The following is a 15,733-nucleotide window of genomic DNA, read 5'->3' on the forward strand; positions in this document are numbered from 1 at the left end:
AATCATCGGTGAACGAAACTGCGGCAGCTACAACCAGTGTACGACGAGTACGCGGTTCTTACAGCTGACAATGATGATGATGATAGTCACTGTATTCACACTGGAAGTCGCAACCGAGTGCTTTGCTTTGATTTTTTAAAATCTAATCTGCCGCCTACTTACGGTCGTTTTCCCGTATTTTTCACCTATAGGTCCCTTCTTTCGCGTCCGATGTGCTATCGATATTCCAGTACAAGCTTCATCTATTGCAAGTAAGGAGTTCTTAGCTATCCTTTTGATTGTTCATCTTCACAATCCTCGTTTACGTGGGTAGTCACCCATTATGTACCAATCTTGTTTTCACGAAAAGTGACCTCAGTAGTTACAAAATTACAGACACCAGAATCACTTCTATTCCTACGACAGCCCGAAAGTAACTTGAACAACGCATTACCGTTTGAAGACTAGGTAGATAATATATTCTTTTCGCCAAGGCGGAAATTCTTCGATACTGTGTAGATAGCTGGAATTGGTTTGCCCAAGTGTGAGTTGCCCTGGGATTTCGGAATTAGTACTGAAGATCTGCCATTAATTACTGTGAATAACCCAAGGCAACTTCACACGAAAAAGATGAAGGTTTCATCCACAACCTGTTACCTTCTGAGCATGTAGATTATGTTGCAGTTGCGCTATTCTTGGCAGCAAGCCTTTTAACCTTACTCGCCCATCAAAATATCACAGCCACCGCTCCGACATCGTCGTGCTGATCGATGGAATAGCCAGACATATCGTCACCAAGACATTTCACCACTCTTCGAACCGTTGGTTACGTCGATTTAATAGCATTTAAGAATTTAATGAGGTTTCTCCATACATGTGGTTGAAAGATCAACTGTTCTCTATTATTTTTTCCATTAACGAGCTTCCCCACCACTCCAAGTGCGCTTCAGTGATAGCACGTTTTTTAATAGTGATCATTTTTGTTGTAACCAGTTTTGTCTGATGTTCGGGTCAACGAAATTTACTGACACCGCGAAATTCATTCACAGATTTGCATTTTAACGCTTCCGAGTTGGACTCTGAACCCTTGTTTTTCATGGTGAGAGTCGCGACTTGCAGAAATTGACACTGTTCCTGGGCCTGTTGATCGCGAACGAAGCTGAATTCCTTCCGTGCCGACGAACTGAGGTGATTAATCTTCCCGTGTTCTAGCAGATGATAGGCACAAGTGAGCAGCGATGCGATGAGTCGTGGCATTTTTTACTAACCCAAACGCTCGAAGATATGCTCATCTAGCAAGTGATTACCTCCTTCTTCCTCCACTCTTTTGAACAACTCTTCTATAGTCTCGTGAGGATGCGCTGGAGGCCAGCGCGTCTGCGAATGCCGAAGCATTGAACCAAGCCAACCGCTTGTGTGAGTACTACCGAGAAAGGGCAATCATTGCCGAGGCAGAATCAGAACAACTGCGCGTATTACAATTGGATTCCGTCGGCCGCATCGAAAAAGACAAACTGTCGCTGGCACTACTGAACTCTCAGTTGGAACGGTAAGTTTCGAAGTAGATTCACTCAGTATCTGTATTTGAGGGTGGATGTAAACTGGCTGTTGCGTGGATGCGGAGAAGCTCCGTCACTTCCTTCGAACCAAAATGTCTGCGCCCTTCCAGTTTCTGGCTGCTTATAGTTTTTTGTTATTTCCAGACTATCTTCAGAGTTAGTCGAACTCCGAAAACAACTGACAGACAAGACATCGGAGTGTCAAGGTACGTTCTTTGTCTATCCGTGATCGTTCTGCATGTTCATCTGGGCACAATCACTTAGGTGACCTGCTCGTTCGCTTGAATTTTCAGACTTGACACAAAAGAACGACAACCTACAAACAAAACTAAATGCTGCACGGGAGGAAAATCGTGCAATGGATGCAACCATCGATGACTACCGAAATCAGTTGGATTTGGCCAAGGAACAAATACAAGCACAATTAACACAAGTAAGTGAGCATCTCAAATAGTCGCCGAAAACACACTGGACTCTGACTGCGCTTGTCACCCAGTCAGGTAATCTGCTCGTCAACCCAAACAGGAAGAGATTCGATGAAGTTGTTTGCCTGTCTGGTCATGACGTTCGGTCTTTAGTTATCTGAGTCTGGGGCGAGATGGCCCAAGTGGTTAGAGCGCGAATTTACTGACCAGAAGGTCCGTGGTTCGAATCCGACCTCTACCACTCGACTTCCCCTATCTAGGCGTGGGCGACCTGGCAGTATCCCAGCCCTCGTGCTTCCTTCTGGTGGCATGGCAGTTAGGCACCGAAAGTGTGCTACAGCTGAAAGACTTTTTTTTATCTGAGCCTCAGGTTCTCTTCGTTTCGTTTTTCCGAACTGCTCGAGCCTATTTACACGTACGACCTCGTCAACATGCTCCTTGTATCTGTCGTGCTCATTGTCGGTTCGCACTTTACGAACTAATACGGATATTATGCTTTCAATGCATATGATCTAACGAAGATAAACATTCCGGGAATCTGCATACCATACTCCAGAGTTACTCAACTCCTTTATATCATCTGTTGATCTCTACATCCTTAATGAGTTTCCCTGTCCGAACGCGACGCTTTCATGCATCAGTAAGCGGGCACCTTGAAATTCAACAGACCGGAATGTCATCCAGTTCTACGATGATTTGTTTGTATCACAGCGTGCCTTCACGTACGACCGCCTTTATGCTGATGATTACATACTCACACACGTAATACAACTGTCAATGAGCAACGAATACCGTACCCTACAGTTATGGTCATGATCATCCTCATCAGAGATAGCAACATCAGTGTCGACAGTGATAATGATGCTTCACTGCCGTACAGCCACGAAGTTTATTGAATTATATGGTATTTTATAGGACACGCACTCAGTAATAATTTCGCTGCACGAACGTAGGCATGCTTCGATCTTGGAAACCGGCGTCAGCACACATCTCAAGAGCTAAACATTCCGCACTGGATTTGAATTAGCACAATCGAATGCACTAATTTCGAGAGTTTTCTCGACCAGAGATCTTCCGAATTACTTTTTAGAGCAGTGTGCATTCACTCGGGGATAAAGTCCTCTCACTAGCAAACCTCCCATCTACGTTTCAGCGTTATTCATTCTAAATCACACTGTTTCATACTGTTCAGATGACTCCACACCCTGGATGCTTTTAGTTTTATCTTCCTTCACCGGTGCCTAGCAGTATGGTCTGTTTGAATCAGACAGATCCGTTAGTGAATTCATCAGCCTGGCTTGACATTGTCAGATCCGTACTTGCCGCGCATCGGGAATTGAAAAAACTTCGCGTCTTACTATGATCCTTAGTTTGGTTTAAAATATCGCGGTTTTATCGACTATTTGTGGCACTTACGTTTAATGCAACATTTATCAATGACCGAAAACGTGTTGTGCACTCGTCACACTTATTTGGCACAAAACCGAACTCGAAAACAAGAAAATTGTCGTATTTGGCGGAATAACCTGTTTTTGTTGGTGTGAGCAGCCACGGAGTATCGTTAGATGGACAGAGTGCTGCATTTCAAAAAAAACGTCTGTTTGGTATGCACACAAAATAGACTGCTAACGCTAGAGGTTTTCTTAATTCTTCCGTATTGCTATCTTCTACGGCAGCCGAAATGTCAAACTGCTCGGTCAGAATTCTTCTATGATGCTCAGTCTCCGCCCAACTTAGTTACTGTGGTTTTGTCGAACTTGTTTAACCCTGACTATCATTTGCCACTCCATCTCTGGGCCTAAAGATAGCACGACGAGCGGGTGGCGAAATTTACCGTTGCATCATGGAAGCTGACAGTTTTTGTGATGTCCTCTTTTCAGATCAGCTGACTGCATGTTCCAACTTGGAGAAAAGTGTATCAGGATGGCAGTATGCCTAAATTAGTTGAAAGTGGTTATGGAACCTGCAGAATCCGCGTTCATATTGTTCTCTTTTTATACTCCTCCTCTTGTCCTTGCGGAATTACTCTGGTCCGTCCATACAAACGGAGGATGCACTGAACTCCAGTTTCGCGCTTATCACAGCTCGTCGGTAGCGCCGAAGGTTGCACTGCAGACATCTGGCATACGAGACAGGCGCGAGACCGCTTTTCAATCAAAGCATGCTGGAAGCACCTGGTTTAGAACGTTTACAGGGACTCACGTGAATTCTACGAATCCCGAAACCAACTGCAGCTGACAAAAAAACTGGCCAACAGATTTCAGGCGCTATGTGTGTTAATCGATAGACAACCAGGATAGCTAGTGGGTCATCGTTCGACCCGCCGGACAAACCAATGAATTCAATCAAGCGTGAACAAGTCCGGCTGTTCAGAGGTGCACAAGTGGAGTAGTGGCAGCACGCTCACCTCGCATGTCAAATGTCCGGAGTCCAAATCCCCATAAGGCCAAGGAAGTGCATTGCTGATGAGCTCTAATAAGAGCGAAACTCGGGTCTGGTGCTTCCACTTTTGGCATGGACTCACCGGAATAAGTTCGCCAAAATTGTTCCGAGAGTGATGCAAACGTACGTCTAAATGTTGGTAGCAGGAGTGACGATTCCTCCTCTCGTGATGACGAGACCGACGCAAGCCAATTACAGAGCTCGGCTAGCAGCAATTACTGCCCGGTTAACAACCGCAGCATTTCGTTAGAGTTGAGAATCCGCTAAGGAGTGAAGATCGTCTACAACCTGAGCACTAAGTCTGCGCTTGTTGTTCCTCGATCACGGTATACCGGAGTGCTCGATGTCTATGATACTGAGTCTATGGTGTACCTGGGCAATTTCCGGACACAATCATTCTGTGAAATTTTCTTGGGGTAAAATTTGACCATAGGATCCCTGGTGTAATAATGTCCTCTGAAAAGATGTCTTCTCTGTGACCAAAGATAAACTCTTCTAAACCTTACGAAAATAAATTCGCTTATTTCGATTTTGTTTGTGAGGATGTAACACTGGACTGTGGGATCGTTTTCCGATCTAACGATTTCCATCGATATGTACGTGCATTCGTCGTTGTGATTGAGTACAAGTCAGCAAGATATTGACCCAGCAATCGACGTGCACCGTCACTTGACGCAGCGAGCACGTGCTTCCTTGTTTTGTTTATGCCTAGGATAGTCGCCCGGCAAACATTCCTACTTCACCACCAACGCTTCAGTACTATTCAGCTTATGTGGGTCGACCGGTGTGAAGGCACAGTCGTGCCTTATTTTTTGCCCTACTGGCTTCCTGCTATCATGCAAGTCTCCTGAATGTAGCACGTTCGGAAATAAAGCATTCAATGAACCATGCGTAATAATTACACGACTAGGTTTCCACTACCCTTAACAGATCACGAGTAGAAATGACACCATATGTGTTGCTAAGTTCCGAGCGCAAATCATCATCGCAACAGTGTAACTAGATCGAATACTATCGTATTCTTTGTTGCGTAACAATGTCCCAATGTTGTGCAAGTCCGCCCGTCTGGTAGTGTGTTTCGGTAATGTTTCTTAATCGCCTGTGCAATTCATCTGCACGATCGTATTCTTTGTTGCGTAACAATGTCCCAGTGTTGTGCAGTTCGTCTGAACGCAAACAAAACGTGCACCACTCGCATACGTCGATTCTCGACCCAGCCCTCTGGCTTCGGTTGTTCTTTCCCACTGCTTGTTCAACAACCTAAGCATTATTTAAGTCTTGAATCCAGCATTTCTCTTGCACTCGTATTTCATGAGTAGCAAGCAGACGGGCGCATTCCAGACGTGCTGTTAACTACGGTCTAATAATGGAACGACATTAGACAGGTAAATAGGTTGTATCCCCACTAGTATGTTGCGGTTCACAACATATGCTTTAGTGATAGCTGAAAAGTATCAGCGAATGTGTTTAGTTTCGCTGTAAGGAAACGTGGGTTCACTCGCTTTGTTTGATTAGCATACTGTGAGGCAGTCGAAGATTGAACAAATTTACGCCTGTACCAATTTGCATGATTTCCTCCGGAGATTTGACTGTCCGAGCTCTTTTTCGCGAAATTATATTTCCCGTCATTTTCTTTGTTGCTTCCGCACTGACTGTAAGCATGGTTATCATGAAGATGTATTTACCAAGGGTTTTATTCTTGTTAGAATTCGTTTTCGCTTTTGAGTGCCAGCGCACGAAGTTTTGAGAAAGAAAAAACGGCCTGCTGATTTTTAACGGTTTGCCCTTTAACTTCTTCGCAGATCAACAAATTCACCCAGATCACAAGGCTCATTAACGATCTGACCGGAAATCCACAGGGCGATTTGACGGCAATAAATTTACCCGTGGCTTCCGGAGATAGTGGCGGTTCGATTGGCATGGAATCTATTAGCAGCCATGGCGGCCAGGATTCGGGAAACCGCGCGACCACTGCAGGCGTTGCCAAGCGAATGGCTACAAGAGCTGCTAGGCGTTGATTCAGCTACAGCAACCACTGGTGTGCAATCCTACTACCGTTTCTGACTACGGCCATCAATATTACCATACAATAATCAGATAATCCGTGACTAGATCTATGACATTCTTTGTCGAACTACGGTCAGTGTCTTCTCATGTAAATATTGCCTCAAGATCTCTGTACCCTCATCTGCAGTGTTTGAGTAAATCCCATGTCTTATGTGTCCCATATGTCCTAACGGAAAGAGGTACGAACTTAAATGAGAGCTGACGTTGGTAAACCTCTCTCGCTTTCCGAATCTCCATAAAGTTCTCAACTGCTTAGTATGTTATTCTAATGCACGACACTGGGCACAGCGAACAGCTTCGCGATAGTGCCCACCAGTGAAATAGTGTCCTGATTCCTTACTGAAACTTTGCTGATGAACCTTTTAGTGGTGATCGACTTACGACGTTTACATACTCAATGGTTCACAGCGAACAGCTTCGCGATAGTGCCCTGATTCCTTACTGAAGCTTTGCTGATGAACCTTTTAGTAGTGATCGACTTACGACGTTTACGTACTCATTGTTGGTTGTGTATGTCATGTTGCTGGGATACTGCCAGGGCGCCCACAATTAGATAGGACGATTAGGGTCCTCAACCAGAAAGATTCCCTCTGCAGTAATTCACCTTGAAGACCGTTTGCAGTAGGTATTTAGTAGAAACCGTACAGCTCGCTTGCATTTCGTGCGGCTTAATCGCTTCGATATAACCAAGACCTGCATACCGGTTGACTACACTACCAATCACTGACCTGATAATTGTCAATGCCGCCAGTCCTAAAGTGAAGTACCACGCTATTGAGCTGTTAACACTAATCTGACTAAACTCGGAGAAAAAACAAAGTTTACGTCTACGCAGACAAAGTGGATTCCTCTCACGGTTGTGTTGTATCTGAGAACGGTTTACTTTCTCGTCCTAGTAACTGTTAAAACGTGTATTCCGCTCGGTGAAATGACGATTCTCGCGGCGAATGGAAGCCGACGTGGTTCAACAAAAACGTCAGTGGGTTCATGCTTGAATTGCAAACGCGACATGTGGGGATGTTATACAAACCTCCACGCAACACGACGATTGTCTTAACGGCAATAAGCACACACGCTGAGTTGCTGTTGTATGGAAACGAATGTTGCGACAATTTAATGTTTTTGCATTTTTGACCTCAACATACTCAGGAAATGCAAACGCGACATGTGGGGATGTTATACAAACCTCCACGCAACACGACGATTGTCTTAACGACAATAAGCACACACGTTGAGTTGCTGTTCTATGGAAACGAATGTTGCGACGATTTAATGTTTTTGCATTTTTGACCTCAATATACTCAGGAAACCGTTCCAAAGGAGCCCATAATTTCGAGAAACCAGACTGCCGTCGCCAACCGGAAGCTGGCGTCAACCATATTAGGAGGAATATTTGTGCTCTCGGGGTATGCCTTAATGAATTCAGATATCGCCGTTTACCAAAAAGGAAACACGGTGCCTTTCGCAGTTGGACCCATACCAAACGTGACGACGTGGGGCATAAGTTATTACTGAAGAAGGAGGCAAATTGCCACGTGTATTTATTTACATCAGGTCTTTTCCAAGATGACATCAGAGTCGCTGTGCCCGTTTGCGGCCCGTGTACTTCGAGTCATGCGCCACTTCCTTCATCTGTTTGCGAGCGCGTTCTTTCTTCTGTTTGATCCAGGCCACGCTGTGTTTAGGTGGTTTCTTGAATCGATGACATTCGCGCGCCTCACTTCGCTTCCCCCCAGATACTCCAGTAGGTACATCTTGATAGCCACCTTCAGTGAGTGCTTGTGGAAGCCGTCGATAGTTGGTTACATCAAGGACTAGAAAGTACCTATATAAAAATTGGAAAGCCGAAAAGTTTATTATCACACGCTGCCCTCAAAACATATCCCTGTTGTGTAGTTTGCTTCGTGTGTATGGGGGAAACATTTTAACATTTGCTTGAGCAGCTATCAGTCTCCGGATTTTAATCCAATATCCCTTGAAATAACCCTCAACTTAAAATTGCCGTGTCCGATTTCTGCTGAATCGTACAGCTTTCTGAACCATTCGAAATCGGGCTTAACACAGCCTTTTGTCTAGGCTTTTGGCCATAGCTAATATGGAATGTCCCAAGCAATTCACTAGTAGTTCAAGCCACCGCTAAACACTAGTTCTGAAACAGTTAAACTGAACTGGGTTTTCCTTTCCGACGGACCAACATGACGCAGCAGATGAAAATTCTGGCGTAGCAGTGGCCTCACTGCATCAACAGCGTACACTTCGGAGTCCGTCCACTTTGCTTAGGTTGTTCTTCAACAGGATTTGGTCAATGTACAGATTTTAGATGATGAAAGAGGGTTTATCGAATTACCTGAGTACGAATCAATACCAGCTTTTACGTCAATCGGCTGTATTTAACTAGAAGGAAAGGTCTCACCCTACAGTCACTATTTGGATCGTTCTTGCCTTGAAAATTGAGGATGAGCAATACGAATAATGCTGAGACTCACTTCTTCGCACGTGTACTATTTGGAAAATCGATAATTAATCCACCACTGAATCCAGCACGCATCGCTTCATTTTGCAACAAATCTGCTTGAGAAATAGACTCCGGATAGAACTGTAAAACAGCTCTGGCAGTCCTTGAAAGGCAAGCATAAAGAGAAGTGAAGAAACAACGTATACGAGCCACTGGATTGTGTTCCGTCCGGTCCGCATTGCATAACCACTGAATTGCAGAGACACTGACTGCGCCATCAAATGATCCGCCGCGAAACGGTACACCGCAACCAATGTCGCCGAGGATTAAATCGCCCTCCACTTCACGCTCGCGGGCAACTGATAGCATTGCAGTGCTAATGTCAATTCCGACCCACGCGTGTCCATTCTCTGTTATCGTCTCGCCACTCAGTCCAGAACCGCAGCTAGGAAGCTAGTTCATTAACAACATGCCGACTCTACCCAATATCTAAAAGCATGCAGCATTCATCGTCCGGCAAAGCCAACAATTCCAATGCGCGCTCCGTTATGCGTGTCTGAACATCAATAATGTGGGAACTAGCCAAGTAAGAGAGAGAAGGGTCGACTCGATAAAACTGGATTGCGCGTACTTGGATGTGTACTTTTCCGCCTCTTTTTCATCATAGTACTAAGGAGTTGATAAAAAGAAGTGGTCAGAGTAAACGCTTACTAATTCTGGAGGCAGAGTGCTTTCGGGCCTTTTGTGTGCCATATTAACTAGAGGGCTGAAAAATAAAAATTGGAGTTTGTGGAAGTCCGACCTTATGAAATGCAGCAAAAACCTACCTGTGGTATGAACATATCCTGATTCAACAAGGCTCCCCACATAGTTTAGCACCCCTGGCTGATGACCGACGGTTGACGAACGCAGCAGGGACCCCTAAATGAGCAAGTCGCTCCGGTAGTGAGAGAAATTTATTCAGTGTATTAGAGGAGAATTCGCTTCTCATAAGCCCAACTTACACTCTTAGGCTGATAGCCAAAAGGGAATAGAAGAGATTATGAAATGTCTGTGTGCTATTAGCGGTGTCCGACGTCTGTGTGACTTTCCCCATGCATCACTCAATACATTGCAAGGTAAAACTTCCAGTATTTAGTGACTTTCTTGCTCTCTGCTGCTACTCACGTTGTCTGAGTGAGTATTCGGAGGAAAATGCAACCCGAATGTTTGGGGTAGGCTAGTACGACGTCCCCTTCCATCTTTAGCCTCATTACACAGGTTCAGTACCGGTTCGCACCGGGTTCCAAATGGTTTAAAATCGCAAACCGAAGGAGTTGTTCTCTGTTGGGCAATTCTCATTTGACTGATTATTTACGGGACAATTTTAGAACCTTCCAGCATCTTACCAGCATCCTCAATACAAGTTACTTCAGACCAACTTTATTTCGCCATCATACATCAAACAAGTGGAATGGGGCACTATGGATAAGTCGCTTAAAAACTGTTCCAAGAGCCCAGGCCCGAAGGAACATGCTCAGCGACGAACAAACACTATCCACTCTGACGCATGTGACACGAACCTCCGTGGTATTTCTTTTTTTCAGCTGTAACACCCTTCCGGTGCCTAGCTGCCATGCCACCCGAAGGGAGCACGAGCACTTGGATACTGGCAGGTTCCCCAAGCCTAGACAGGAGGAGTCGAGAGGCAGAGGCCGGGTTCGAACCACGGACCCTCCGGTCAGTAAATTCGCGCTGTAACCGATTGGGCTATCTCGCCCCATGGTATTGCCTATCCAGGAAAAGAAAACAGCCGGACAGCACATATACCACAGCCTTAGTAAAGGCTGTTCGTGAGGCGCATCCAAACGCCTCAGTGTGGTCGAGGGTTTATGCTATGGGCAGCCGTTTAGTCGAGCTCAGTGTTGTTCTCGAAATGCTACTCAGATGGTTACTTCTGGAGAGGACTTACTACTGTCATCTGGTGCCCCATCGGTCCATTTTCCTCAGCTTTTTTATGGGCGACTTGTGCCACTTCGAAATATCATGACGTCTAACTATCCCCAGGAGCACCACTAGGATGCGATCGATATCATCATCGACAGCATGACATCAGCGTTCAACACCGGTGCTTTGCTGATTTATTTGAAAGCCTTGTTGTAAAGAGAAGAAAAATGAACGGGGAAGGGAATTAGTGCTAGCTTATTACAATCATCCTGAGGTGCTTATACCTCCAGACACTCATCCAATTAATCTGGATGGAAACCGAGAACAAGAACGCCACTACAGCATCTCCAACCAGGAGCAGTAGGGATCTCGCGGTACCCATCCTGGAAGGCTAGTAGCACTAACAGCAACCAGACGTTTCGTAATCACTTTCACACCCCTCTACAAGCTCAAGGTTTGGCCACCTCTAATTCTAGCAGTCTAGATTGGGCATGCAAAACAGCAGTCTCTTCAGAAAAAGATGGTTCGACATACACATACGGACATGGGTTGGAAAGAGGAAAAAGTGCGTACCAAAGGATAGGATGGATTTGGTCAATTCATTCAAATCATCTGCACCTTTTCCGCCCCTTCGAAGACGGGAATGATGCCATCTGCATATTCCAGATTGACAAGGTTTCCGGCAGCGGCTATTTGAACACCAGGGCTTCAAAGACCTTCCAACGTTTGCCTCATTATCTTGTCGACGACGAAGTCAAATCGGAATGGAGAGAGTGGGCACCCCTGACAGATACTGTCTTGTGTACGGAAGCTGTTGGAGAGCTCCCCGTATATTCATCCGTCCCGAATTGAGAATGAAAGAACTTTTCATGTTCACGAACTTCAGGGGCATTCCCTGATGGGCGGGCGTGTTTAATAAAACAAACCGATCAACCAGGAATAACAAAGTGTGGATCATTTATACGTACGGTGCTGTTCTAGCAACCTCCACTAGGTTATAAAAATCTTTAAGATCGCTGGAACAAACCCACTTCGATATGATGCTCAGATGCGTTACATAATTTAGGTGCCTTGCTCTTGATTGTCTTCCCTAGGGGCGTGAAGCAGTTTATGCTAAGTTGCTACCGTTTCCTTTTTTTCCTATATCTTCTAGGGCACTCTTCCTCATGGTTGTGCGGCAGTTAACCTATAATATTTACTGCCGGTAAATTACTGCCAATGATGATGGTGCCCACCGAGCTGAATTTTCTATGGGTAACCTGAAAGTATCTCAAACCTCGTGCTTGCTTCGGGTGGCATGGAAGCTTGACCGCCTTTTGAATGTCAGTCAGATGTCTTTCGTATACTTAAAAACAAGGCTAGAAAACTGGGCACTGGAACACAGTTATGCAGCGAACTTGCAGTTACAACATCTAAGATATTTGACATGTGGCACCACTCCTCCCCTTCCAGTCACCAGCAACCACCACAATGTTAAGGCTGGACGGTCTGTCGATAAATCCTCCTAGCCCGCCGTAGAAACCATCCTCAACAGATAGGTTTGCCACTCACGCCTGTCGAGATAGGCCACAAAAACACACTCACCCTATATCTGTCATGCAGCTAACTCCGGAAAAAACGCAAGTACAACACCCCGCTTTGGTAGACAGACAGGATAAAATGTGCCAGAACCAACCGTCTTTCGCGAGATATCCTAGGACCAATGAGTTGCCATGCTTCGGCTTGATACCCTTGCTTAATGGCCGCACACTGAGGCCGGCTAATAGCTAATAGACCGCTCTTCCGTCAGCAACTTCCACGGCATGACGCTGAACACCGGCTTTTTGCAAATTTTCCATGGGTAGCAACTCCCGACAGTCTGAAGCCATTGGAAAAAAACAGGAATATTTTCGTGAGGACTCAATGCAAGGAGATTCAGTAGCAAGACTTAGTCTTCCAGCGTCAGCTCGCGTAGTCAGAGTGATGGCGACTCGGTCACATGCAGGCAGTTTAGACACGTGTCTGCCTTTGCCCGCAAGGTCTGTGCATGTCGCTACGCCCCTACTGGACAGTGTGTCGCGCGATCCAACAATCAAACTCTAAATCGCCCTCGTCCATCCATTGCTGCTTCCAACTTAAACACCAACCTCCTAATAAATCAGTTTACCGTGGTCTACGAAACAATGAATAAATATCTGTTGTTTCGTGCAACTGGGTCCTTACTTTACGGGTACAATACCTACCTTTTCCAATTTTTTAGTGTTTTGGGCCCTTTTTGAGAATTTTTAAACGCTAATGGGTAGCTGCTCTTCGTCTAACCTCGATAAGGCGGCTGCGGGATACTTCCGGCCACAAAATGAGTGAACTCCACTAAAAAGGGTGTGAAATACTCCAAAGCACTTCGCCGAAGAAAATTTCATTTCGGCCAAACATGACGTAAACCAGATCCGCTGTGTTTAATTCAGGCATGGTCAACCTCATTGAAAAAATGAGTGGCAATAGGAGCTTTGAGTGACTAATTTCGGCTCTATCTCACCTTTAGTATATGACGTTATTTCCCAGTCTTTGCGCAAGACTGCTTACCTGCCAGCTAGAAGCAGCTTTCGACTATGTGGTGCCGCTGGGTTCAGTTGGGAAGATTCATAGGGTCGGTGAAAGCCCTTGGTATCTTGATAATAACAATCAGGTTGCCGAACAATAACTCGCTGAGTGAGAACACACTTGGAGCTCTCAACTTATCCTAGCGTGACGGTCGTCGGTGTTCACCAAACTAACGCCTATAGTCATGTCGGCTTTTTCATTTAATCTACTTCTAGAATTGGGCTGGAACTCCAAGTGTAAACATAGCAATTCCTTGCCAAACTCTAACGACACCAAATGCATCCAAGAACCATAACTGATTCACCCTAGACGTCCGTGTACAATTGTACACGTGCCTTAAGACACTAAAATACGACTTCGCGACCACTGTAGCACGACTGCCGTACCCCATCTGAGGACCCACCCGTAGCTCAGACCCAGCGTTAGCTTCGTGCACAATAAAGCGCCAGTTCAGTGAATTTATGCCAGAACACTAAATTACCGGTCATTCCTTTGTTCACTTTGCCCACACCGCTCATGTACCCACTTATTCTAGTGTCGACCATCTGGTTCTATATATACAACACAAGCAATGCATCTGTCCAAAAAAATCCAGACCAACAACTTTCACATTCCAGAACAAATGAGATTACCCGCGGTAGAAGCACTCTTNAATTTAGGTGCCTTGCTCTTGATTGTCTTCCCTAGGGGCGTGAAGCAGTTTATGCTAAGTTGCTACCGTTTCCTTTTTTTCCAATCTCTTCTAGGGCACTCTTCCTCATGGTTGTGCGGCAGTTAACCTATAATATTTACTGCCGGTAAATTACTGCCAATGGTGATGGTGCCCACCGAGCTGAATTTTCTATGGGTAACCTGAAAGTATCTCAAACCTCGTGCTTGCTTCGGGTGGCATGGAAGCTTGACCGCCTTTTGAATGTCAGTCAGATGTCTTTCGTATACTTAAAAACAAGGCTAGAAAACTGGGCACTGGAACACAGTTATGCAGCGAACTTGCAGTCACAACATCTAAGATATTTGACATGTGGCACCACTCCCCCCCTTCCAGTCACCAGCAACCACCACCACGTTAAGGCTGGACGGTCTGTTGATAAATCCTCCTAGCCCGCCGTAGAAACCATCTTCAACAGATAGGTTTGCCACTCACGCCTGTCGAGATAGGCCACAAAAACACACTCACCCTATATTTGTCATGCAGCTAACTCCGGAAAAAACGCAAGTACAACACCCCGCTTTGGTAGACAGACAGGATAAAATGTGCCAGAACCAACCGTCTTTCGCGAGATATCCTAGGACCAATGAGTTGCCATGCTTCGGCTTGATACCCTTGCTTAATGGCCGCACACTGAGGCCGGCTAATAGCTAATAGACCGCTCTTCCGTCAGCAACTTCCACGGCATGACGCTGAACACCGGCTTTTTGCAAATTTTCCATGGGTAGCAACTCCCGACAGTCTGAAGCCATTGGAAAAAAACAGGAATATTTTCGTGAGGACTCAATGTAAGGAGATTCAGTAGCAAGACTTAGTCTTCCAGCGTCAGCTCGCGTAGTCAGAGTGATGGCGACTCGGTCACATGCAGGCAGTTTAGACACGTGTCTGCCTTTGCCCGCAAGGTCTGTGCATGTCGCTACGCCCCTACTGGACAGTGTGTCGCGTGATCTAACAATCAAACTCTAAATCGCCCTCGTCCATCCATTGCTGCTTCCAACTTAAACACCAACCTCCTAATAAATCAGTTTACCGTGGTCTACGAAACAATGAATAAATATCTGTTGTTTCGTGCAACTGGGTCCTTACTTTACGGGTACAATACCTACCTTTTTCCAATCATTTTAGTGTTTTGGGCACTTTTTGAGAATTTTTAACCGCTAATGGGTAGCTTCTCTTCGTCTAACCTCGATAAGGCGGCTGCGGGATACTTCCGGCCACAAAATGAGTGAACTCCACTAAAAAGGGCGTGAAATACGCCAAAGCACTTGGCCGAAGAAAATTTCATTTCGGCCAAACATGACGTAAACCAGATCCGCTGTGTTTAATTCAGGCATGGTCAACCTCATTGAAAAAATGAGTGGCAATAGGAGCTTTGAGTGACTAATTTCGGCTCTATCTCACCTTTAGTATATGACGTTATTCTCCCAGTCTTGCGCAAGACTGCTTACCTGCCAGCTAGAAGCAGCTTTCGACTATGTGGTGCCGCTGGGTTCAGTTGGGAAGATTCATAGGGTCGGTGAAAGCCCTTGGTATCTTGATAATAACAATCAGGTTGCCGAACAATAACTCGCTGAGTGAGAACACACTTGGA

General features: G+C 45.5%; 3 protein-coding genes across 3 annotated transcripts in view; 2 read left to right on the forward strand and 1 right to left on the reverse strand.

Moving 5' to 3' along the window:
* T265_06597 (hypothetical protein) overlaps positions 1–6,707 on the forward strand; it is a gene marked incomplete at both ends in the record, with an annotated part of 40,217 nt that extends 33,510 nt beyond the window's left edge. The window contains 5 exons of the mRNA XM_009171900.1: positions 192–251; positions 1,326–1,528; positions 1,683–1,744; positions 1,832–1,971; positions 6,208–6,707. Of these exons, the coding sequence (XP_009170164.1) occupies positions 192–251; positions 1,326–1,528; positions 1,683–1,744; positions 1,832–1,971; positions 6,208–6,423 (681 nt within the window). The remainder of the gene's footprint in view (positions 1–191; positions 252–1,325; positions 1,529–1,682; positions 1,745–1,831; positions 1,972–6,207) is intronic.
* A 1,295-nt stretch (positions 6,708–8,002) lies between these two features.
* On the reverse strand, positions 8,003–9,634 carry T265_06598 (hypothetical protein; the record flags this gene model as incomplete). Its single annotated transcript, XM_009171901.1, has 3 exons — positions 8,003–8,297; positions 8,959–9,505; positions 9,559–9,634. The coding sequence occupies 2 exons, from the start codon at positions 9,294–9,296 to the stop codon at positions 8,045–8,047; spliced, it is 591 nt and encodes a 196-aa protein (XP_009170165.1).
* Positions 9,497–15,733, forward strand: part of T265_06599 (hypothetical protein) — a gene marked incomplete at both ends in the record, with an annotated part of 17,063 nt that continues 10,826 nt past the window's right edge. Inside the window, 2 exons of the mRNA XM_009171902.1 lie at positions 9,497–9,513; positions 10,514–10,646. Coding sequence (XP_009170166.1) covers positions 9,497–9,513; positions 10,514–10,646 — 150 coding nt within the window. The remainder of the gene's footprint in view (positions 9,514–10,513; positions 10,647–15,733) is intronic.

The sequence above is a fragment of the Opisthorchis viverrini genome, assembly GCF_000715545.1.
Source record: "Opisthorchis viverrini unplaced genomic scaffold opera_v5_138, whole genome shotgun sequence".
Classification (NCBI taxonomy): domain Eukaryota; kingdom Metazoa; phylum Platyhelminthes; class Trematoda; order Opisthorchiida; family Opisthorchiidae; genus Opisthorchis; species Opisthorchis viverrini.